The following is a 24130-nucleotide window of genomic DNA, read 5'->3' as shown; positions in this document are numbered from 1 at the left end:
AATCATAGTTAATAGCTAATATAGTGGACCTTAGAATAAAGAGTGACCCAATAAATTTTACATTTTGCTTGTTATACATGTTATTTACTATGTTTTAATGAAATCGTGTGATGTCACGGCTGTTATATTGACATCGGTCACCTTGCCCCTAAAGATATCGGCATCTGCAACCTCCTTATCAAGTTGCTGAATAGCATGCGTTGCAACAAGGACAGAAGTTATTCAGAGAAGGTTATGTCTGTTTTAATCCACCTCTGGCTGTACTGAATGTTCATCAGGTGTTGTTTGCTGCTAATGGGGTGAACATGAGGATAATGCAGCCCTTTGACGCTCCGCTCAGGAGGAACTTCCTGCCAGCACTAAAGGTGGAGTACAGTGTCTCCACCCGCCAGAAAACCTACCGGGTCCAGATCAACAGGATTCAGGTCTGTTTCACCCCCCAATAAAGCAATCCAGCTTCAGACACATTATAAAAAAAGGAGTTATAACCATGTTATCAGAGCAACCACAGAGGCTAGATCAGCATAATTCAATAATTGTGACGCACTAATTCATACAGTTATTACGGTCAGTGAACATGAAAATGCCCCTGTTTACTCCTCAGATCCAAAATCAGTTATCTGGAGCCATCTTCCCATTTGTGTTCTACCCCATCAAACCTCCCAAATCAGTCAGCATGGACTCAGGTCAGTCGATCCACAGCCTTGAGCCCTATTCACTCAAAGGCCAATGCAAAATAATTATTTTATTTCTTGTTATATTATTTAGTTTATTTGTGTCTAACCAGTCTGGCATTGATACAGTAAAGTTTATTACATTTTATTGTTTTTTATTTAAGAGCCCAAACCACTCGCTGATGTCAGCATCATCACCAGAGCAGCTGGACATTCAGACATTCTTCGCATCAAGTATGTTTCCTCCTCATACGATTTCTTTTCATCTCTTGCTCTCAAAGAAACGGTAAAGCATGCTTAATTTCTGCTCTGCAGGTATTTTAAGGTGTTGATTCAGGAGATGGACCTACGGATAGATCTTGGGTTCCTGTATGCCATACTTGAGCTCTTCACTGCTGAGCACGCCAGTGCCGTCACGTCTGAACAGGAGGTACAGTAATGCTGCTACAGCACAAAGGTCTACATAGGCATCTTTGAAACCTGCAAGTGATTGATTCTTGTGTATGAACGGCAATTCCATACTTCATTGATACTTTTCAGTACTGAGCAGAGCAATACATTTATCATAGACTTCTCCCTCTAGTTAATCCACAGTCTTTGTGTTTACAGTATGTTTTATATTACATACACTGCCATTCAAAATATGCGGCCTGAAAGATTTATTTTTAAGAAATTAATACTTTTATTCAACAATGCATTAAATTCAACAAAAGTGACAGTAACAGATTTATGTTACAAAATATTTGTAATATTTATATATTTTATTTAATGTTTTTAGAAATGTTGTTCTTTTGAACTTTCATATTATACTGATTTCTGAAGGATCATATGACACTGAAGACTGGAGTAATGATGCTGAAAATACAGCTTTGATCACGGGAATAAATTACTTTACTTTTAAATAATTTTAAAATATATTCTAATAGGAAAAAAAATATTTTGAATGAAAATAATGTCACAAAATGATAATTTTTACTGTATTTTTGATCAAATAAATGCAGCCTAGGTGAGCATAATAGACTTCCCGTCCCCCAAAGTTTTGAACGCTAGTGTATTTGATCTGTTGATGTATGTGTGTGGCGTTGTACTGTAGGTGGAGTTGTTTGAGAAGGACATTGATTATCTGAAGACTGAGTTGAATCATAGTTCAGCGACAGACACGTCACCCATCAGCCTGTACGAGTACTTCCACATCTCGCCCATCAAGGTCAGTTACCAAAACCTCTGTCCAATTCACTGTGAACACAGAATAAACATTTCATATTTATGACAAACTTAGCTTACAGAAGGCAAAATTTAGATGTTAAAATCAGCAGATTCTGAGTATACAGAGTAGTGTGTAACGGTGTTTTTGTGGGGCAGCTTCACTTGAGTTTCTCTCTGAGCACCGGTGGTGAAGACGGGAATAAGAAAGAGCGAGAGACAGAGGTCATTCCCGTTCAGTCTCTCAACCTCCTGCTGAAGAGCATTGGAGCAACACTCACTGACGCTCAGGACGTCCTATTCAAGTACTTACACTCACTTCACCGCACTCACTCTCACTGCGGCAGGAAATCCCTCTAGTTCCTCATTCCAGTCTGCCCAGCTGAACCCTCACTTCACACTTTGGGTAGTTCTGGACTTCACATGTGGTTATGCTGGCAACAAAACACACTATTCACTTCTTCAGTTTTTCTGCTATCACACTGCCCTCTAGTGGAAAGTCCAAAACAAGCAAGAACTGTATGTCAAGGGAGCAAAACTGTGCAGATTCATTATTAGACAAGCATTATGTTATGTATATATTGAATGCAATTATTATTTATTTACTATTATACTTTTTCATATTTTGAATTAAATATTTTAGCATTTTTTAGTTTATTTGTTATCTACATTTAGTATTACTTAGGCAGTTTTTCATCTCATATATTTTATTTAATCTTTATTTTAGTTAGCATTTTTATACTTTTAGTTAATTTAGTTGGTTTTAGTGTTAATGATAATAACGACAAGCTGCTTAATTCATTATAAAATTGTACAGTACATGCAATATGTAGAGTGTAATAATAAATGGCATGTCAAATTGTAATATAGCCTTAAGTTTTATCCAGCTATCTTTTAAGAAATTAATGCGGTTGTTACTTTTGTTGGTAGGGAACATTTTAAAATAAGAAAGTCAAGTTCAAATCGAGGGCACCGTACCCAGTGTAGTGTGGTCTGATTCTGGATTTCACATTTTGGCAAAAGTAGTAGGTTTAGTGGATATTCCATGCATACTAATTATACATTATGCACACATTATTATGAGTAGTATGCCACTGCATACAGTACATACAAAGTCTCTTATGTGATGTTGAATTGTATATTTATAACCTAGAAATCAATTTTATTGGAAATGCTTACATTTGTGTCCTGTCTTTCGCCAGACTTGCGTTTTTTGAGCTGACGTACCAGTTCCGCACCACTCAGCAGCTGCAGTCGGAGGTCATCCGCCATTATTCCAAACAGGTGAGCTTTCACCTTTAACATTCACCAACTACTGGTGATTTCAGTGTGTTTTAAACGCATACATTCATTTGTCTGTGCTTGTGTGCTGTTTGTTTCAGGCTATCAAGCAGATGTATGTTCTGGTTTTGGGTTTGGATGTCCTCGGGAATCCATTCGGACTGATCCGTGGTCTATCTGAAGGTGTCGAGGCCTTCTTTTATGAGCCTTATCAGGTGAAGCTTCAACTCTTTTGACAGGATTGATAAGATAAAGAATACGTGGCCATCTAAACTGACAGTTTTCAAAAATAAAGTTGTTACAAACATACTGTACATTACTTTGTGCTTTTATTGAACACAACTATTTATAATTATTTACTTCTGTTTATTGTCATGTTAATGTTATTATAGTTAACTAAAATTAAAAACATTTTAGGTACTTGAAATGAAATTAATATGAAGTTAAATATAATATATTTTATTTTAGCTAGCTGCCAAAGCGTCATTTCTCATTTTCATGTACTAAAATTTTAATAAAAAATATTAATAATAATAATAAAAACACACAAAAGTATTAATAAAATTCATTTAATACACATTTTAATTAAAAAACTGTTAATAGTATCCTAATGATATAAAAAGAACACTGAATGTTGGTTTGTCAGGGTGCCATACAGGGACCAGAGGAGTTTATGGAGGGCATGGCACTCGGTGTGAAGGCTCTGGTTGGAGGAGCTGTAGGTGAGTTCTCTCTTTTTGCTATATGTAGTAATACACTAATATTGTAAGTGATCTATGCAGTTATAACCTCTCCAATCAAAAGTTGTCACGAGGCTCATATCAATCTTGTTCCACTTGTTTTCTGAACTGTCCATCTCTTGTCCTCTCAGGCGGTCTGGCCGGAGCGGCGTCTCGGATCACGGGAGCGATGGCTAAAGGGGTGGCCGCCATGACCATGGATGAGGAGTATCAGCAGAAGAGACGAGAGGCCATGAACAAGCAGCCCAGCGGACTGAGAGAAGGCCTGGCACGAGGAGGGAAGGGACTCGTCTCTGTGAGTTAACAACACAAACTTTGACCTGACAGATAGTTCACCCAACAATTTCAAGTAATCATTTACATAGCCTTACGTTGCTTCAGACCTGTTTGACTTACAATATTTCGAAGATATTTTGTTAACCAAAGAGTTTCGGTTCTCGTTGAAATACTATTGTTTTGTTTTTGTTTCTTTTTTTTCAATTCAGGTAAATAATCAGCTTATCATGTAATTAATTTAGTAAAAATGTTTAATTGATTGAAGTCTACAGTGCATATTTTGCATTCAGTAGAGTAGTTGTATTTGTTTTTTTTGTTAGAAGTCAGTCTGTAAATATGAAGTCTTCTCATCACACAGGGGTTTGTGAGCGGCATCACGGGCATTGTGACTAAACCCATTAAAGGTAAAGATGTTCAGTTATCCGGCAGTATGTCAAGAATCCAGCTTTCCTGTGTGCTCAGTCTAATAGGCATCTCATGTGTGTGTTGCTGTAGGAGCTCAGAAGGAAGGAGCGGCGGGTTTCTTTAAGGGTGTGGGCAAAGGTTTGGTTGGAGCTCTGACCAGACCAACAGGGGGCATCATTGACATGGCCAGCAGCACCTTTCAAGGCATCAAAAGGTCTCTGAATATGCCTGTGTATCTGTGCATTGTTTAGGAAAGAGTCTTTGCTAGTCCATGAATGTAATGTGTTTTCTGGCCTGATTTGAATGCAGAGCTGCGGAGACGTCTCAGGATGTGGAGAGTTTACGTCCTCCTCGTTTCATCCATGAGGATGGAGTCATCCGGCCGTATAAGGAGAGAGAGGGCATAGGCAGCCAGATGCTGCAGGTGACACATGACACTTCACTTCCTGCCATCACACTCCTGGTGTTCAAGATAATGGACGATGCATGAAAAAAGTTTTAAAGACAAAAATAACAGGAATGGACAATATAATAAGCTACAGAAATGGGTAGTTGACATGAAATCTCCTATATTACAAATTACAACATCAAAAAATAAGTCTCACCAAAGCTGCATTTATATAATCAGCAATATTGTGAAATATTACAATTTTAAATAACTGTTTTCTATTGGAATATATTGAAAAATGTGGTGATGCACAGCTGAATTTTCAGCATCATTACTCCAGTCTTCAGTGTCACATGATCCTGCATTTTAATATGCTGATTTGCTGCTCGAGAAATATAATTATCAATGTTGAAAACGGTTAAACTGCTCCGTTCAAAAGAACAGCATTTATTTGGAATATTACAGAAATCTTTTCTAACTTTTGAAATGTCTTTACTGTCACTTTTGACATTTTTAATGCATCGTTGCTGATTTAAAATTTTCATATTTTTATTAATAATTTAAAAAAAAAATGAATTGAAACATGTAATTAAATATAAAGTCTAATATATGTTGAAAATATATGATGATTATATCCATGTCATCTACCCACACTGTTAAAAAAAAAAGTTGAGCAAACTTAAAAATTTAGCAGATTTTTGAGTTTTCTCAACTTATTTTTGTAGGAGATTTTTGAGTTCTCTCAACTTTTTGTTGTATAAACTTAAAACAACAAGTTGAGAAAACTCAAAAATCTGCTGAAGCTGGTTGCCTTAAATGTTTACGTTCTCTCAATTTTTGATTTTTTTTTACAGCACTGGAAAAAAAAGTTAAAAAAAAAAAAAGTTGAGAACTCAAAAATCTGCTGAAGCTGGTTGCCTTAAACTTTTTTTTTATATATATACAGTGCAGATACAGATATACATAACATTATACACATATCATAAGTATACAATAACAAGTTTCTGATTTACTTGCAGTTATTTCTTTCTTCAAAATTCATTTTCTTAAACACCCACCGTTGTCATTAAACAACCAGTTTCGACCAACATGAATTTTCATGCTTGTCCAGGCTGGTTTATGCTGGTTTTGTCTAGATTGTGGATTAGAATATGTCTAGATGGTGAAGCTGGTCAACCTGACCAGTCTTTCTGCTGAACTGGTTGACCAAGGAAGTCTTGCTGGTTAACTGGTTAAGAAGCATCACAGCGTCCAAAACACAACAGGGACCAAACAGACCAACACAGGCCAAGGGTTTGAAATCGTATCATCAGATATGAAAGAGGTGTTAATATTTTAAATAATAACTTGCTGAACAGCTGAGATGGGTGTAAAACTTCAAATTTAAAAATTCGGACTTTTTTGTAATCTATAGTATTAAATTTATGTTCGTTATAAAAACAGTAAACTAAAATGTCTAAAATATTAAATGAACTCAAATCAAATGATGTAAAAGTACTTCTGTAATTCCCAGCAGTCATCATCCTAGTATGTTTTTGTGATGTGTTGCAGACATTAGCTCAGTAGTGTTAGATGTATTAGTGTTTCTGGATTAGTACACAGCCTGTACAGGTGTTCACATTAACATCACACTGACTGCAGCTCTCCTCTCTTGTCATGTTCACAGAGAAGAGCGGCCCTCTCTCAGATGAATAGCTCTGACACTGATGAGGATGAGGAAAATGTGTCTTTTTAAGTGCTTTTCTCAGGGCTTTCAATAAATGTTCAGTTTGTTTGTGTAATTTGCATTGTAAAAATTTACAATGTGTTTACGTAATTCAGGTAGTGTCTAGCTGATAGAGTAGTTAATGCATTTTAAATGTTTAAGTGTTTTATGATTAGGAATCTTGGTTTTATTCCTTATGATTTGTTGTCCCACCCCATCATCTGTCATTTTTCCTGAATAAAGTCTGTTTCCAAGTGCATTTTTTCATCATTAACCCATTCCACACCCATCAATCCCACAATGCATTGCAAACGACATCGCATTTCATTGATTTATAGACATAGTTTTAAACCTTTTGCTTAAATTTTGCATTCAATTCTTTTCTTTCCTAGTCTTTTTACTAGGGAAATTTGAGAAATTTGCATTCTTGCATCCAGAGCACGTTCAAACACACCAGTCTGAACTATAGGCAACGTGAAAGTGCTTTAGAACTAAATAAAAAATGATTTTAAGAATCCCGAAACTAGTGCGACGTATATGAAGATGAGCAGGTGATTTTGATGTTTTGTTGCTACTGTGTCTTTTCATCAGTTCCGATGTCATTATACTCACTCCATCACTATATCTCAGGAACGTGATGGCAAGAAAACATTTAATCGTAGAAGTTCTCAGCATTGTGGGTTTTTTTTATATTAATGGGTTTCTCCATTTGGTTTGTAGAGTATTGAAAATGGACGGTTTGCCAGGTACAGATACATTGCTCATGCTAAGGTGAACGAATCCGATTTCCTGATGATCACTAAAAGGTAAGTGATTTATATAGACCCCTCATTTTACATGAGCAATGGCACAAATAGCATTAAGCATGTCACAGCTGTTTGGCTTCAGCTTATATATAATTCATGTAAACACCCTGAGCTCTATTCAAAAATACATTTATTTTAATTTTTGAATACGAGCTTTGAATACAAATTTTATTGAGCTTAAAAATACCATGCACATGTACCGTGGCACGATGCACGTTTATTTGCATCTTACAAATTGAAATTGGATTGTATTCATTCAGACTGATGAAAATCAGTGCATGTATACAGTAAAAATGATTTTTAAGCAAGCACTGCTCATACTTCAGGTGAGGAATCTCCTAAACCCAATAATTAAACTTTCCTCTGTTCCCATATATTAAACATTAAAGGGTTACTCCACCCCAAAATGAAAATGTTGTCATTAATCACTTACCCTCATGTCGTTCCAAACCCGTAAAAGCCTGGTTGTCTTCGGAACACAATTTAAGATATTTTGGTTGAAAACCGGGAGGCTTGTGACTGTCCCATTGACTCCCAAAGAATTAACACTGTCAAGACCCAGAAAAGTATGAAAGACATCGTAAAATAGTCCATTGACCATCAGTGATTCAACCATATTTTTATGAAGCTACAAGAATATGCAAAAGAAAACAAAAATAACGACTTTATTCAACATTTTGGAGAATATCCACTGGACGCAAACTGAGTACGCCGTGTGGTGTGGCTGATACTCTCAAAACTCGCGCTACGGTGACGTGGAGGAGACGAATTGTTGAATAGAGACGTTATTTTTGTTTTCTTTGCGTACAAAAAGTATTCTCGTCATAATGTTACGGTTGAACCGCTGATGGCTGATGGGCTATTCTGACGATGTCTTTCATACTTTTCTGGGTCTTGACAGTGTTAATTACTTGGCAGTCAATGGGACAGTCACAAGCCTCTGGGTTTTCATCCAAAATGTGTTAAATTGTGTTCCAAAGACGAACGTAGATTTCCGAGTTTGGAACGACTTAAGTGATTAATGACAAAATTTTCATTTTGGGGTGGAGTATCCCCTTAAAGGCTAGAATACACTACAAATCTTCAGAATCTTAAAAATGCATTTAATTTGTAAGAACTATATATCTTTGCATGTAATTGATTATATATGCATGTACTATTCTATAGTTATTCAAGTCATGTGCTACAGTGTATACAGCCCTTTTTATGTAATTTAAGCTTTTCAGCTCCTTTCTGTGTGATTTTCTTCTTTCAGGGGGATATTTTTCGTGACTAAGGGCACATTTGGGCAGCTGACGTGTGAGTGGCAGTATCTGTTTGATGAGTTTACCAAAGCGCCCATGATCGTGGAGGGCAGGAGACTGCGGATAGAAGCGAAGGTGCATCATCATCATCCGAAACAGTGTTTGATTTTATGTGCATGTATAAACAACATTAACCCTTGTGCACCCTTATGGACATTTTTGTCCATTTTAGTTTTTTTTTTTATAATTATGCCTGTGTTAACTGCATACATTTTGGCTCAGGTGTGTATTTTTATTGTAATTTTAATATTTCACCCTCATTTCCTTTAATATATCTATTTTACACTAGGTACAAAAAAGTGAAACACTCAGCACCGTTTAGACAAAATGTCCCCATTGACTATTTTTAATCGCGGTGCCGTTTAACTGTAAAATTATGCAATTTTTGTTGATATGCTTTCATTATGTTGCCAAGGCTTCAAAATTAAATTTTGTACTATTTTTTACCAGATGGTGCCATTTTTTCAGATTTGGTCTATAAAGGGTCTATAAAGCAAATACTCCCTTTATTCCCGTTTTCTGCTTCTGCGTATTACAGAGCCAATTGGATAAATAATGCAGCTATAATTGTGTGGGTGTGTTGGTATAGATGTCAGAGTGTGGTTTGAAAAAATCTTACTGAGCTCATTTTTTGAGATCTCAACCTCAAACTTGTTTAGATTTATGGATTTGATTACAGATTATTCTAAATATGCAAATATTTATGTTTAGCACTTTGATTTATAGTCCTGTTGTACATGTATATAGTGTGCACTTACACTACAATATGGTACTAACCCTAACACTTAACCCAAGTAGTTAACTTGTGTTACTGTTCTTTCTTACATGATCATTCATTAACAGTTTCTTCACCTCTGAAAGGACTTTTATTTTGTAATGATGTAATCAAGGCCATGTGGGCAGGAAGAGAACATTAAAAATATTAACCAATAATATCATGGCCTACATGTTTGATCCAAATGAAATCCCTCCCGAACAAGGATTTCTTTTCTTATGATAAAAATATGATTGATCTTGTTTTGATTTTCACAGGAGCGAGTCAAATCAGTGTTTCATGCCAAAGAGTTTGGGAAGATCATCAACTTCAAAACCCCAGAACTAGCGAAGGTACAGTTTGCACATCTTTGCTGCTGTAAACAAATAGTGGAAGTCTTAAATATTTGAAATGATATAAGAAAACTCTGATTGGATTTCCCTGAAAGAAGAAAGTCATATACACCTAGGATGACTTGAGGGTGTGTAAAACGTGGTCTTTTTTGTGTGGTCTATCCCATTAAAAGTTAAATTTTTCACAAAAATACCACATTTATGATTTTTTTTTTTTTTGCAGCTAATTGTAAATACCTGTGCATTAATTTAAATCATGCATTTCTGTCATTCTCAAGTGGGTTCTTGCCAAGCTGGAAGATGCCAGAGAAAGTCTGCAGGAGTAAGGACCGTTAAAGCGACATGCGATGATCCTGCGTTCTGCTGTGTGCCTTTATGCTGCTTTTGCAGTGTGCCACTTCACATTATACCCACAATGCAACAGTCATTCACTAAACACTGAATACCACACTGGTAATGACTGTTAGACTGTGTGTTTGTGTGTTCAGTTTACATTATATTGTACCTTTCTTATTTGCTTGAACACTAAACTCATTTACATTTTAAGTCTTTACAGCGTGCAGTTCAGTGACTCGAAACGTCTCCTAACTAAAGCCACTCTAAAGTGTAAATTAATGTGTCATTTTATACACATTAATAAAGACCAATGCGCTGTATGCATTTTATTTGTGGGAATGCGTGTCACATTTAAACAGAAATGACCAGGAATGTTTGAAAATGGGAATCTCTTACTGTATGTACAGGAGAGCAGGGATATTTTTTTAATATGTGGCTTTGCATGAAATTATATTTTGTTTCTCAATGTCTGTTTAATTAATTCTGTAGCTTGTTTTAATATTCGACAGTAAACACTCGATGGCTTCTGGACTGCTTTGTCTCGATGCAGCCACACTGTGTTACTGAAGAACTGTAATATAACACAAATATGCAAATGTTTATTATTTAGCTTTTCAGTAAAGCTATTGTTGTCCATTTTCTTAATGAATGTCAATGGATTGACATTAAAGTCCACATGAAATCAGCACTGACCCTATTTATTGATCCTGATGTCAACGAGGCCTCTTGGGCAACCTGTAAATGATGTAGCTGTTTAGTCCTTGTTTTAGTCTGCAGCCGTTTGAAAATCTTGCCAATAGTTAAGGCAGTAATTTAAAGGAATAGTTAACCAAAAAAATGAATGTTTTCTCATTCTCAGGTCATCCAAGATGTAGATGAGTTTGTTTCTTCATCAAAACCGATTTGAAGAAATTTTGCATTACATCAGTTGCTCACCAATGGATCCTGTGCAGTGAATGGGTGCCGTCAGAATCGATATATTTGCTCAGAACTGTTTGGGCTTGTAAATGGTGCTTGATCTGGGCATATGTCTTTCTTGATTCAGACGAGACGACTTTTCTCACTGGAGAAAACATGTATGGACTGGTTTGAAATTAAAAACGCCTAAACAATGGATTTGTTTCTTACAAACATTACAGCTTTTCACTTCACAAGACATTAATTGATGGACTGGAGTGGTGTGGATTATTGTGGTTTATATCAGCTGTTTTGTCTCTTATTCTGACGGCACCCATTCACTGCAAAGGATCCATTGGTGAGCAAGTGATGTAATGCTAAATTTCTCCAAACCTGTTCCCATGAAGAAATAAACTCATCTACATCTTCGATGACCTTTTTTTTTTTTTGTGTGATTTTTGTGTTTACTTCTCCTTTAATAAAGGTTATAGCAATAAAAGCAAATAGCGAGAGATCTCTAGCATTTATTCATATGCAACTCTTATTCTACAATTTTATCATATATTTATTTTCAGTTGGAAATGAATCATGTTAGTGAGGTAATATTGAGAACTGAGTGTCATTTCTTGTTGGCTATAAAGGCAAAGAAAAGCATGAACTTTTTCTTGTGTAATTTCTAATTATGCACATTTAATAAATGTATTTTGAATTTAGTTTGTTTTATTTGAATTTTAATGAGTAACAACATATAGTTTATATCCTTGTTTAATAAATATTATCAAAGCAGATACAGACATTACAGTTTAAAGGCACTGAATTCAGTGGCTGCGTAAAATGTGAAAACTTTCTGAATTTGCCCTGTGACTGAATTTTCTGTGAATAAAGATATTTTAAGGAATATGCATGTTTAAATTGATAAATATAATTTGCAATGTACAATTTGACACTAAAACTGTTTAAAATAGTAAATTTTCTTTACATAATAATAACAAAAAAAACATCTGAATTAAATTCGTAACTTTAATTTCTACAAATATATAATCTTGACTTGTGTTAAAACTACATAAGGCAACTTCAGAGCATGTTACGTTTTTTTTAAAATCCAGAATAAGTTTTTACATTGACGTAAACTTCTCCATCTTTTTGCCTTTAAAAGCTTCAAGGCGTCTTCAAGACTTTGATCTATTACATCAGGAAAACATTTTTACATGTGCCTTAAAATCCTTTGTAAACTCTACTCACATAAAGAACAAAATGGCAACATCTGTTGTCGATGAAACCTATCCATCTATTAGAGGACCTAAACACGACTGAAAAGAAGCTTCATCCTTGTAATGGTAGATCAAGGCTCGTTTTCAGGAACCCAGTCTACATCTAATCCATTAGGCAATTCTCCTAGATACTTCCTCATATAAGTCCTTAGTCAACAAGAGAACAACGTAAAGCTAATGTGAGAGCTAACAGGTCAACAGAAGATAGCAGGACCAGGTTTGTCCACCAGGATGAGGACTAGCTGTTGATTTTAAACCAGGTTGAACTCTTTGAGGTTGTGTCTGAGGATGGTGTCTTTCACAGCTGCGAAGATCAAGCGGATGTTCTCTGTGTCGGTGGCACAAGTGAAGTGAGAGTAGAGGGTTTTGTCTTTGTCTTCGTTTTCCTCCTGGTACATCTTAAGAATAAACTCCTGGGCTGCCTTTGGATCGTTTTTGGGGCCTGAAAAATGACAGTAATCATTGGGTCAATGATGTGACGCTCTGTTTTTTGTCAATTAATTTATGCAAGAACATATTAAAAATGCCATTTACACATGCAATGGCTTGAATACACATCTCATTTGAGCATAATATGAAGATTATTATTTCTGTATAAAAATTACTTTTTGGTGCAGTAAATTTAAAAATGTCAGCATGGTAAAAAACCTTCATAGTCATACAAAAGTATAATATATTTTATATATACAAGTATGTATATATATATACACAATATATATAATGAAAGATAATATACAAAACCCTCTCACTATATATATATATATATATATATATAATGTGTGTGTGTGTGTGTGTGTGTGTGCATATACATATATTATATCAACAAGTCAATAAGTATCTTATATGGAATTACATATAAAGATGGATTAAACTATTTAAAATCTAATCAATATCACACAAATTATAATACAAAGATAAAAAAAGTTATTACTATGTGTACATACACATGTAATCAAAGTGTAATAAAAAAATGATGTTCAGAATTTTTGTACTTGATGGTGATTCACTTTAAAATGAAAGTAAAAATCTTCAAAAGTCTTCATTCGCCTGAAGAAGCATCTTGTGCCTCGAGTGAACTGCCATGAATGACTCACCTGTGAATTCTGGGAAGTACGTGGCCACGTGAGAGTGCACGATCTTCTCCTTCAGGATGTCTGTCTTATTAAGAAAGAGAATCACAGACGACTGCTGGAACCAAGGATATGTGATGATGGTTTTAAACAAAGCTTTACTCTCCTCCATGCGATTCTGAAACACACGAGACAAATCCAGTCAACTGCCATGAGCATGAAATCATAGAGGAACAGCCGGGATGAGGATGAACTCAAAGTACACCGACCTCATTGTCACATTCAGCCAGGACCTGGTCGTACTCGCTCAGAGCCACCAGGAAGATGATGGAGGTCACGTTCTCAAAGCAGTGGATCCACTTCCTGCGCTCGGATCGCTGACCCCCGACGTCCACCATCCTGATGACAATTAGAAAGAAGATTAGCAGTTTTTTGTGGCAAAAGTCTTAGTTAATAGTTAGTTACTAATGAGAATTGGTCCCCAAACTAAACTATGACCATCCTTGAAAACCAAAATCCTTGAAACATTTCTTTCAATCTTCTTATAGTATAATCCACTCGTTACATCAACTTGTTTGTTGCCTTTTGATAAACTGCAGTTACAACCAGGATTACTTTCAATTATGGTCAAAAGCTTGTGCTCTCTCAAACCAGCACATCTTTATTCACATGCATCTAATAATGCTGCAAATGACCTACTGTCACAAACCCGGCCTCTGTGGCCCTCCCTGAACACCACCGGAGGGCACCATCACCGGAATATTAACCGAACTGCATTTCCCACAATGCCCTGCACCTGGGACTGATTGCAGCATCCTAAGCAGTGAAGCTGTTTTGTTAAATTATTTAAATATTTCTAAAACTTTTGTCCGCCAAATTGAACATGTGGTGTGACTAATGTGCAGAAACATTCAGAGAAATGACCAGTGTCCAGATCAATAAGTCTGTTAAAATATCAGGTAATTGGACCTTTTTAGGATAAGGCAAGGTGTGAAATTGCATTATTTATGAATTCTTAATTTATATGTCTTTTTTTTTTTTTTTTGCTTGAAATATATATTTACAAGCTTGATATATGATCAAGATGTGTGCACTCACATTTATTTAGTGTTAATAGAAAATGTTAATTTGACTTTTTACTTTGTTTTTCACCACATGATATTTTGTTGAAATTGATTTTACACTTTTTCAAAAGCATATGAAACCAGCATAAATACAAAGAATACATTTTGGCACATGCATTTTAAAAAGATTTTTCATTCAATTCTTCAGCACACTAAATTTGTGCTGATGCATGTGCTGGACTCACCTGAAGATGACGTTCTCCAGGTCGAAGGGATACTCGATGATACCTGTGGTGGGAACCCTGACTCTCAGAATGTCCTGCTCTGTGGGGACGTACCCTGCGTCTGAAATCCGATCCAGATCACTCAGGTAGCTGTTATGGGTGAAAACAAATACTGTGGTGAAGTCATGGCCAGAGCTGATGAAACAGGTTTTACAGTAGTTATGAGCACATAAATGTGGCACACAGAGAGTTTTACAACACAATACCACATATTTTGTAGACAGATATGCTGGATATTTGGAGAAAGCACACTTCTAATACTGGACCTCACCTTGTGAAAAATAAGTGCACTTAAATGCATTGAATGTGCACTTGTTGTGTGCTTAAAATCCAAAAAGATACTTGCAGATAATATAGCACTATTGAAATAAAATGCCACTTAAGTGTACTTAAGAGTTCACTTTCATGACTGTTTCTTAACACACTTAAGTACACTTTTTCAAATAATTTCACATAAAAAATGTGACTTTAAATTACATTTTTAAATCGTTGTTTTAATAATCTTTTCTCATGATTTAAAGAATTACACTTATTTTGATGTGTTGACTAACATACTAAAGCACATGAAAAGTACTTGATCATTTTAAGTGAAGTGTGATATTTTATATTACATTTAAAGTTAATATATTTTAAATATCCACTAAATTGCAACTTCATCACAATAAATGTGTAACTACAATATATTTAAATACAAGTTTGAATAGAAATGGCATTAAAGTATGTTAAAGTTGCATATAAAGAAGTACTTAAGTCCTACTTAAGTGGGTCAAAACACTCGTAACTACTTTTAGCATGAATTTAAACTAGAATTCTGTTTGCAATTAATTGAAAATGACATATAATTAAGCATATGAAAGCATTACATTCACACTTAAGTGTATTAATTTAAAGTATATTATTTCCGTAATAAGTACTCTTTTAAAAAGTATGCGAAAGTGTACTTCTTTCAATGAGGGTCTGCAGAGTTTCCAGTACCATATATGACCAAACCAGAATCGCGTCAAAATGTCAAATCATGTCAAAAATGCAGTGATAATAGATTTAACTAGTTGAAAATTAAAAGACTGACTATTTGGCAGAGTCAGTTAGCTGGTACTCTCGGCGGCGTTCGTAGCATTCCTGAATCCCAGTGTCGTTCCATAGACTCCGGATGGCATTGATTTGGGCCTCCTCCAAACTCATGATCTTATCCACCTCAATATCATTCACCAGTGTAGCATTAGCCTGCAGAGACAAGCACAGCCAATCAGGATTGACCAGCATCTCCCCAGGGGACCAATGAGAGTGTGCGGTCAAGAGCCAGAGTGCAGAAAACAGCCAATTAATGTCAGTCAAGCAGAGCGTTTAAACAAGATGTAAAACCTTCTGGAAGGAAATAAACAGATGAACATTAAAAAGCACGATTATGAAGTTTAACAAAACTACATTTTGTCATTTTTGACCAATTCATTATTAAATGCATAAAGACCAAAATGAATTCCAGTAAAGGCATCGAAGCAAGATAAATAACTACACTTAGAAGCAACATTTGAGTTGAGACAGTGAATGTTCCTGGCAACAGAGATTGGGAACATTGTTTATCTGATTTACTTTTCTGAAAACCAAAAAGACGTGTCAGGGTGGTGTCAAGTGATACCTGGTTGTCTGAGTTAGCATAGGCGATCTTGAGCATGTCCATAGCTCTGACCATGGACTGCATGGCGCTGATCATGTTCTGGTGGACGAGCTTAATAAAGTCCTTCTTATCTTCATCAGTATAACCCGAGCCATGAATGATCCTCATCTGTTTAATGAACGTACTCTTACCACTCTCACCTGTGCCTACAAGAGAGAAAAAAAACAAATCAATTCTTCAGTTTCTGCACTAAAATTCAGATTTTCCATCATTATTATAATTTACATTTTAAAATTTATTAAAGTAGAAAACAGTTATTTTAAATTGTAATAATACTTCACAATATTACTGTTTTTACTGTATTTTTGATCAAATAAATGGTGCATTGGTAAGAGACTTCTTTCAAAACATTACTAAATCATACTACTAACTTTTGAACAGTAGTTTATATATATATATATATATAAATGTGTTCACTTTGAAATCATTACCATCAATCAATAACTGCTATCAGTAACAATAATACCATACCGTACCAACTCCAAAATCCAGGAATTATTATATTACCTTTATGCTTCAAAACATTCTTTGAAAGAAATGAACAACTATAACGGCTTGTTCTCTGGTTTTGTGGCTTTGATTAAATAACTCAAATGGTTGGGTGAATCTGGTCGCTTCTCATTTGTATATTTCCCCCCAGAGATGAACAAAAAGTAAATCTGTTTAGTGTTTGGCTACTGTAGCAAGACAAGACTGAAACGATTATGTTCGACAGACTGAACGTGCAGCTTGCCAGAGTTGTGTTTATATTCTCCAGCTGCTGTGCCTTTACTCAGGACAGCTGTAAGATGTACATGGCTGAGGATCATTTCAAATGGTCTAATGTCACAGTGAATATACCGAGGAGAAGGGAATATATACGTACAGCCCTGCAGCATGACATGCTACACTCCACCTAAAACCATTCTAAACCACTGTATTTTCCCATTCTTTTATTATGCATGTAATCTTTATTTAGATTTTCACATATTTCATCTTATTTTAGGTTGGTTTCGCGAAAAGGGTAAATACTGTGTCTCTGATGCACTAACAAAACATTGCTGTTTGATCATCCCAAACAGCCAGATACAGCAACACTGTCTCAACCAATGGTATGAGTTTGGGGTGTGGCTTGTAGTTTTTCTGACCAATGGAAGATGTAGGTGTGTTCTGCTATTCTCTTTGATGAAATTACAAACTCTAAAGGGGTCATCAGATGCCCATTTTCCACAAGTTGATATGATTCTTTAGGGTCTTAATGAAAAGTCTATAACATACTTTGGTTAAAATTTCTCAGTGGTAGTGTAAATCAACACCGTTTTTACCCTGTCAAAAATAAGCTCTGTTCAAAGCAAGCCATTTCAGTGCATGTCCCTTTAAATGCAAATGAGCTCTGCTCCCACCACCCCTCTCTTCTGTGGGGCAACGAGCCGTTCTCATAAACATTAGCCGCATTATTAGGAAAGGCGATTGGAATCATTAAAGAAAAAACCTTATACTCACTTCTTCTCTAGGTGAGGCTGGATCACGAACGATTCGCGCAAACATAGACGCATTTAGGTAGCAATCCCTCCAAAAACAAACGTAATCCTCTGCGTCTTCAGCGGATCAGATGTCTGGAGTAAATGACGACTGCTATGCTCATTATTACCTCCAATCAACAATCGTGGGAGGGGCCTGAGTCTGTGTGACATCATTATAGGGTGGGTGTGTACACACACTGCTAACACACATTTCAGTTCAAACAAAATGTAAAAGTGAATTTTGCATCCGATAACCTCTTTAACTCTATTGCAAAAAAAGGTGATTATATTCGATTGCAAAAAGTTATTTGTAATTTGTTCATGTATGTACATAAACAAATTTCATAAAAAAAAATAATCAACTTCAATTTCTTTTTTTAAACCCATTAATGCCCATTTAAAATCTATTAATCTCATTGCATTATGCAATGCTAATTGCAGTGTAAATGCATTCATGCAACAGTCTTTGTAAATATATCTAAATGCCACTTCAGGTGCACCTCCTTAAAGCAATGTTATAGCCACGTTATAGCTAATAAATTCTAGATTGAATCCAATTATTTTTTATGAAGCTCATTTTTCTGTAACATCTGTTCAAAGCTTATCTCATCTAACACAATAAAGACTTTAAATGATCTTTTGGTTGTAATTGCTCAGCCCAAATTGATGTATGTGATTAATTAATCAGCAAATCATGTAATTAATTAGTTAGATTACACATTTTTTAGATTACAAATAATTGCTTAACAGCCCTGAGTTGCACAAAGTCAAACAAGAAATAAAAATGTATATTTGAGAAAGATTATACCTATACTTGCAGTTGTTTCACCCAGCCGAGAAACAAAAGTCAGAGAAGACGGGGGGATTTGTTTAAAGTGCCATGTGGCAGAATATCTGTCTTGCCCTTGGCCAATAAACAGTCGCTGAGTGGAGTGAGAGTCTCCACACTAAAGCCATTATTCAAGCCTACTTCATGTGCTAAAGCAAACGCACAACTTTACTAGACACTCACTTACGAATCATATTTCATTTTTCAGCGCCGTGGCATTATGATTTGACTTTGTATGTATATTTCAAGTCAGATTTAGGGTAAATTGAGACTTCTTAGGTTGATTTACTGACTTTGGCAGAGCATTAACTCTCGAGGTAATGCCTTATAGCCACATACTTTGTGAACATATGAAGATTTCACAATAATGAGGCATGATATAAATGAGTAAGGTGTGTTTTCTGCTGGAAGTGAACGACAGACTGCTGGCCCCATGTTGTTCGACACTTTTACAGCTGTCTGAGAGAAGTTCACTTCTGGATGGTTCATGTGTAACACACACCGTTTGTTAGTGTGCACTGCTGTAGTGTAATGAGTACATCAATCAGACAGTGCTCAGATGCATTACATAAAATGTTATACGGCTCATTCACGGTTCACATTTCCTTCAGTTTTACCAGCTTCAGTACACATTTCTTCGAAGATTATTCCTTTATTTAGAGCATCTTGAATTATTTGTCAGCCATTTAACAAAATTGTCGCTCAGGAAGTGCCAAATGCGAGTAAAATTGTTCTTGCCGACTGCTGCATTAGACAAAATTTTTGCAGCAATTGCACTTTTAATATTTAAATTCCAATAAACTAAAATGTAAATCCGAATTGTAAAAAAATACAAAGAAATTCTGCAACTGAAGAAAAGCTTAGATACTTTGTCTTTAAATAAATTTTTACCTAAAATTGATCATCAGACATTCAGCAATAAAGCCAAAATGTATTTATTTATAGATTTTTATATTTGATCACATTTCAAATGTATTTTGCGATGTAATAATACAAATTTGGCTGGTAAGAAATATTTATGGCCACTAGATTTTCTGAGTTCCCTCGGCATCAGCAGGTGTGGCAAAAAGTTTATGGGAATTCAAATTTTCAAATTTGCATGAATTAGAATCTTGAGAATGTCCTAGTGACATTGCGATTTTTTACACAAATGAAAATGACCAGATTTGAATTCGAAACCAAGAGTCCAGAAATTTACGTATCAGCTTTATAATAAAGTTAAATTGAAAGTCGTAGAAATGCATGTCACCATAATAGGAGGTTTACAGTAGATGATTACAGATTATGGTAAATTATGATAAAATTATGGTAAAGTAAACATCTGTTTTATTTAAAAGCCATAGTGACTAAAATGTAATGTCAGTCACTTTCTCATGTGGAAATTATATATAATATAATAAATGATATATCAATTATAGAATAAATATACTAATGGTCAAACATTATTTTTTTTATGTTTTTGAAAGAAGTCTCTTTTTCTTAACCAAGACTGTGTTTATTTGATCAAAAATACAGTAAAAACAGTAATATTGTGAAATATTATTACAATTAAAAACAAAATGTGTTCTATTGTAAAATTGTATTTATTTATGTGATGCAAAGCTGAATTTTCAGCATCATTACTTCAGTCTGATCCTTCAGAAATCATTCTGATTTACTGCTCTATAAACATTTATTATAAGCAAAAAAAATTTTTTTCTAATGGCAACCATTATTATTGATTATCAATTAAGTCATAATTACATATTTTTTATCACATAAATTAACTTCAGACTTAGTGAGCATTAGGGACTTACAAAAAAATCATAATTAGGGTATGCTAAGAAATCTTTAATTTTTTTAAGTTTCCAAACTAAAGCTTTTGGAAAGTAGTGTGCATCAATGACAATATTTTGTCACAAACATATTGTTTTATATTACTATGCTGCCATTCAAAGAGAACAAATCCTGTTTTTAATAAACTATGTTTATAAAGGCTATTGTTTTGCACTGGTCACACCTGACTTACGTCACTTACTGAGCACAAAAAATGTCCCAAAACACACACACATGAAAGCACAATGCAAATATTTAGTTTTACATACTGTAAAACATGTCGTCATACAACATTCTCATGTTTGACATTTATAAAGAAAACCAAGTCATTGCTCACTGATAACAGTTAAAAGGTGTATTGTAAACGTGATGCTTATTTTGACCTTTCTGTTCGGCCTGTCTCGAGGGCCGGCTCTTAATGTGGTCAGTGTAATAATGAATCTACCGGGAGACTGATTCAGTTCACACACTCTGCACACGTGTGTATGAACCACTAGACTGTTACAAGTAAATGACACTCAAGCCACACATGCACGCACACATGTGACATATGACAAAGCCTTTCTTCCTGCGTGTGTGCGTGTGTGTGTATCTGCTGTGGTGTTGTTGAGGGAGGGAGTGCTGTTGAGGAAAATTTTGTTTAGAGTTCAGTGCAGGTTCTGCTTTGCATGCTTTTGCATAGCAAGAACAGAGACAGCGGCTGTGCGGCCAGGAACTGCTGTATAAAACGGTGCCACAGCTGCTAAACCACACATTCACGTCTTTCTTGTGTGAACCGAATGTTAATTAAATTAAAATATAGGCTTATTTTAGTTTAAACTGATATTAAATGCAATTAGTTGAACTTAAGAGTGTTTTTGATAACACTTTATGTTAAGGCATCATTACAGGTTACTATTATAATAACAATAAATTATGCATAATTACATGCAAGTAACCCTAAACCAAACCCTAATTAGTAATTACATGTAGTTAATTAATATTACTCAATACTTAAATGTATAAATAAAGTGTTACCGTGTTTTGTTTACCCACTGACTTAAGTACATCTTTATGTGATTTCATAATTAATTCTATTGTCTGTTGAAATACGGTTAAATCCAATACTGCTGAATTTATTGACAAGTATTTATGGTAAACTAGCATATACTTTCATGTCATTTCTACTAAACCTTGCATTGTGATTTACTTAAATATATTTGTAATTACACACTCGTAATGACGTTACAATTGGTTAAAATATATTAACTTTAAATGTAATATTGAATAATACACTTCAGTTAAAATTATAATGGAGTACATAACATGCGATTTAGTATGTAGTCAACACATCAAAATAAGTGCAGTTCTTTAAAGCAAGGCAAAAGATTGAAACATAAAGATTTAAAGCAGCTAATACGTTTAATTTGACATTACAACAAAGTGCACTTTTTAAAAGTGTAGGCCTACATCAGTGTTTTAAGTCATGAAAGCTTACTTTCTTTATGTAGCCTACACTTAAGTGGCCTTTCATTTAGCAATAGGCTATTATATTACCTGCAAGTACAGTTATTTTAACAATAGGCTGATAGTTTAGTTGGTCACAATATCTATAAACATGTCAAGTTTTATCTTAATTTTGAACAGGATAAATACTCTTCTGTCATTTTAAACCCCTGACGAACTAATCAAACATCTATCTATTAGTAAAACGTTTTATAACATCTTTCTCCACACGTTTATGAAGCACATGTCTTACCCAGCAGCAGTAGTTTGAGTTCTCTACGCGAGTCTTTCTTGTCTTTCCTCAGTTGTTTCTCTATCTCCTGATTTATCCTCTGCCGTTCCTTCTCCTCCGCAGACATGCAACATCCAGCCATGATCTCTCTCTCTCTCTCTCTCTCTCTCTCTCTCTTTCTCTCCCGTTTAAAAGAGCACGATCTTCAGCACGCTAGTAGGCTACAGTTTGGATTAGATGTATTTTGTTCTCCTCTGCTCCACGACACAGTCTGAGAGGTCATGAATGGGCTCCTCCTTTAAAAGTCCTCTGAACATAATCTCCAGCTATTTAGCAGAACTTCAGTCTGGTGCTGATGGAGGAATGGCAGAGCTGGACAGCAGCAGAACATCCTCGTGTCAGAGATGAGCTTCTGTCACGCGCCACACCTTCACCTGCACCAATAGGGAAGAGGTGTGTCCACGTATTTCCCCAGCTAATCCAGATAGATAGATAGATAGATAGATAGATAGATAGATAGATAGATAGATAGATAGATAGATAGATAGATAGATAGATAGATAGATAGATAGATAGATAGATAGATAGATAGATAGATAGATAGATAGATAGATATTACACTTGCTATGTGTATGAGGAAAACCAAACTTGGATGAAGAAATGACGCTGATCATTATTGGTTGCATGTAAAATAAATAATTTTATAGTATAATTTTTCTAGTGTCAGAGGACGATTTTGGACAAGTTGATATAGTCATAATCATAATCATTCATTTCAGACAAGCGCTCAGTCTCAATGCTGAATTTCTTTGCTTTGTTTCTAGAATGGAGTCCTAATATCTTTTTTCAACATTTTTCATTGATTTATGATGGTAAGATCAGTTCAGTTTGCATTACTGAAAGACACAATCCAATTACAGATTTCATGATGGAACCATAGATTATATTTACATGTAAACTGACCCAACTCACATCACAGCATATTGTAATATGAATGTACAAGACATGGCTTTTCCAGGAGCAGAGAGGGAAGAGTTGTTTCTGATTCTGAGATTATTAGAATATTTAAAATGAAAAATAAAAATGCTGGACACAATTAAAGAGCGCTTTCTGCGTAGAAAGATCTGGAGTTAGGCAAAACTCTGTCCTTTTTGCTTGCTGTAGTCAAAGTAAGCAAGGAAAACATTTGCAACTACTTTCCAAGTAAAAATAAAGGGCCTCAGAATACATGGAGAGAGTCAGGCATCTTATTTCCATGCTCTTAAATCAACACATTCTCACCAAGAAATGTTCTCTCTTTCTCGCCGCTGAAGAACAATAAATAAACCAATTCAATTTCATTTAATTCTAATTGTATGATTCCCTCACATTCAGCTGTTATGTTAATCAAGTACTAATAGTTATATGTCCATTTGCATTCAGCTTTCTACAATAGCACTGTTGTTCTGATGCAACCGTGATGATTTCTAAATAACTTGCGGATGCAGCACATCATACTCATTGGGGAAGTCGTGGCCTAATGGTTAGAGAGTCGGACTCGTAATCGAAAGGTTGCGGGTTCGAGTCTCGGGCCGGCAGGGATTGTAGGTGGGGGGAGTGAATGTCCAGCGCTCTCTCCCTCAATACCACGACTGAGGTGCCCTTGAGCAAGGCACCGAACCCCCAACTGCTCCCCGGGCGCTGCAGCATAAATGGCTGCCCACTGCTCCGGGTGTGTGTTCATGGTGTGTGTGTGTTCACTGCTGTGTGTGCACGATGGATGGGTTAAATGCAGAGCACGA

The 24130-nt window shown here is 35.4% G+C and overlaps 2 protein-coding genes across 9 annotated transcripts in view; one reads left to right on the top strand and one right to left on the bottom strand.

The window, feature by feature from the left end:
* The window catches only part of LOC306847949 (intermembrane lipid transfer protein VPS13A-like), a 52255-nt gene extending 41199 nt beyond the window's left edge, over nt 1-11056 (top strand). For all 8 annotated transcript variants that reach the window (XM_079382212.1, XM_079382210.1, XM_079382211.1 and 5 more), the window contains 17 exons: nt 279-425; nt 605-686; nt 839-908; nt 990-1104; nt 1768-1881; nt 2037-2182; nt 3080-3161; nt 3260-3373; nt 3805-3880; nt 4030-4193; nt 4533-4578; nt 4670-4793; nt 4889-5003; nt 7393-7478; nt 8734-8857; nt 9815-9889; nt 10168-11056. In XM_079382212.1, coding sequence (XP_079238338.1) covers nt 279-425; nt 605-686; nt 839-908; nt 990-1104; nt 1768-1881; nt 2037-2182; nt 3080-3161; nt 3260-3373; nt 3805-3880; nt 4030-4193; nt 4533-4578; nt 4670-4793; nt 4889-5003; nt 7393-7478; nt 8734-8857; nt 9815-9889; nt 10168-10215 — 1728 coding nt within the window. In that variant the 3' untranslated portion in view covers nt 10216-11056. The remainder of the gene's footprint in view (nt 1-278; nt 426-604; nt 687-838; nt 909-989; nt 1105-1767; nt 1882-2036; nt 2183-3079; nt 3162-3259; nt 3374-3804; nt 3881-4029; nt 4194-4532; nt 4579-4669; nt 4794-4888; nt 5004-7392; nt 7479-8733; nt 8858-9814; nt 9890-10167) is intronic.
* Nucleotides 11057-11670: 614 nt separating this feature from the next.
* LOC306847951 (guanine nucleotide-binding protein subunit alpha-14-like) lies at nt 11671-22768 on the bottom strand. The gene is made up of 7 exons (XM_079382214.1): nt 22371-22768; nt 16448-16632; nt 15881-16035; nt 14773-14901; nt 13733-13862; nt 13488-13641; nt 11671-12835 (listed from the first exon to the last, which is right to left on the bottom strand). Exons 1-7 carry the CDS (start codon nt 22489-22491, stop codon nt 12645-12647), a joined length of 1065 nt encoding a protein of 354 aa, XP_079238340.1. The 5' UTR covers nt 22492-22768; the 3' UTR covers nt 11671-12644.
* Between the last annotated feature and the right edge of the window lie 1362 nt (nt 22769-24130).

The sequence above is a fragment of the Barbus barbus genome, assembly GCF_936440315.1.
Source record: "Barbus barbus genome assembly, chromosome: 28".
In the NCBI taxonomy this organism is placed as follows: domain Eukaryota; kingdom Metazoa; phylum Chordata; class Actinopteri; order Cypriniformes; family Cyprinidae; genus Barbus; species Barbus barbus.
This window is presented reverse-complemented; position numbering and strand designations above follow the sequence as displayed.

Bases quoted from the DNA above. Each gene is read 5' to 3' on its own strand.
- LOC306847951 (XM_079382214.1), bottom strand. From the start codon at position 22,491: ATGGCTGGATGTTGCATGTCTGCGGAGGAGAAGGAACGGCAGAGGATA. The intron at 16,036-16,447 runs GTATCACTTGAC...TTGTCTCTGCAG, and splicing joins ATGCTAACTCAGACAACCAG to GCTAATGCTACACTGGTGAA. The intron at 12,836-13,487 runs GTGAGTCATTCA...GTCATTTTTCAG, and splicing joins GTACTTCCCAGAATTCACAG to GCCCCAAAAACGATCCAAAG.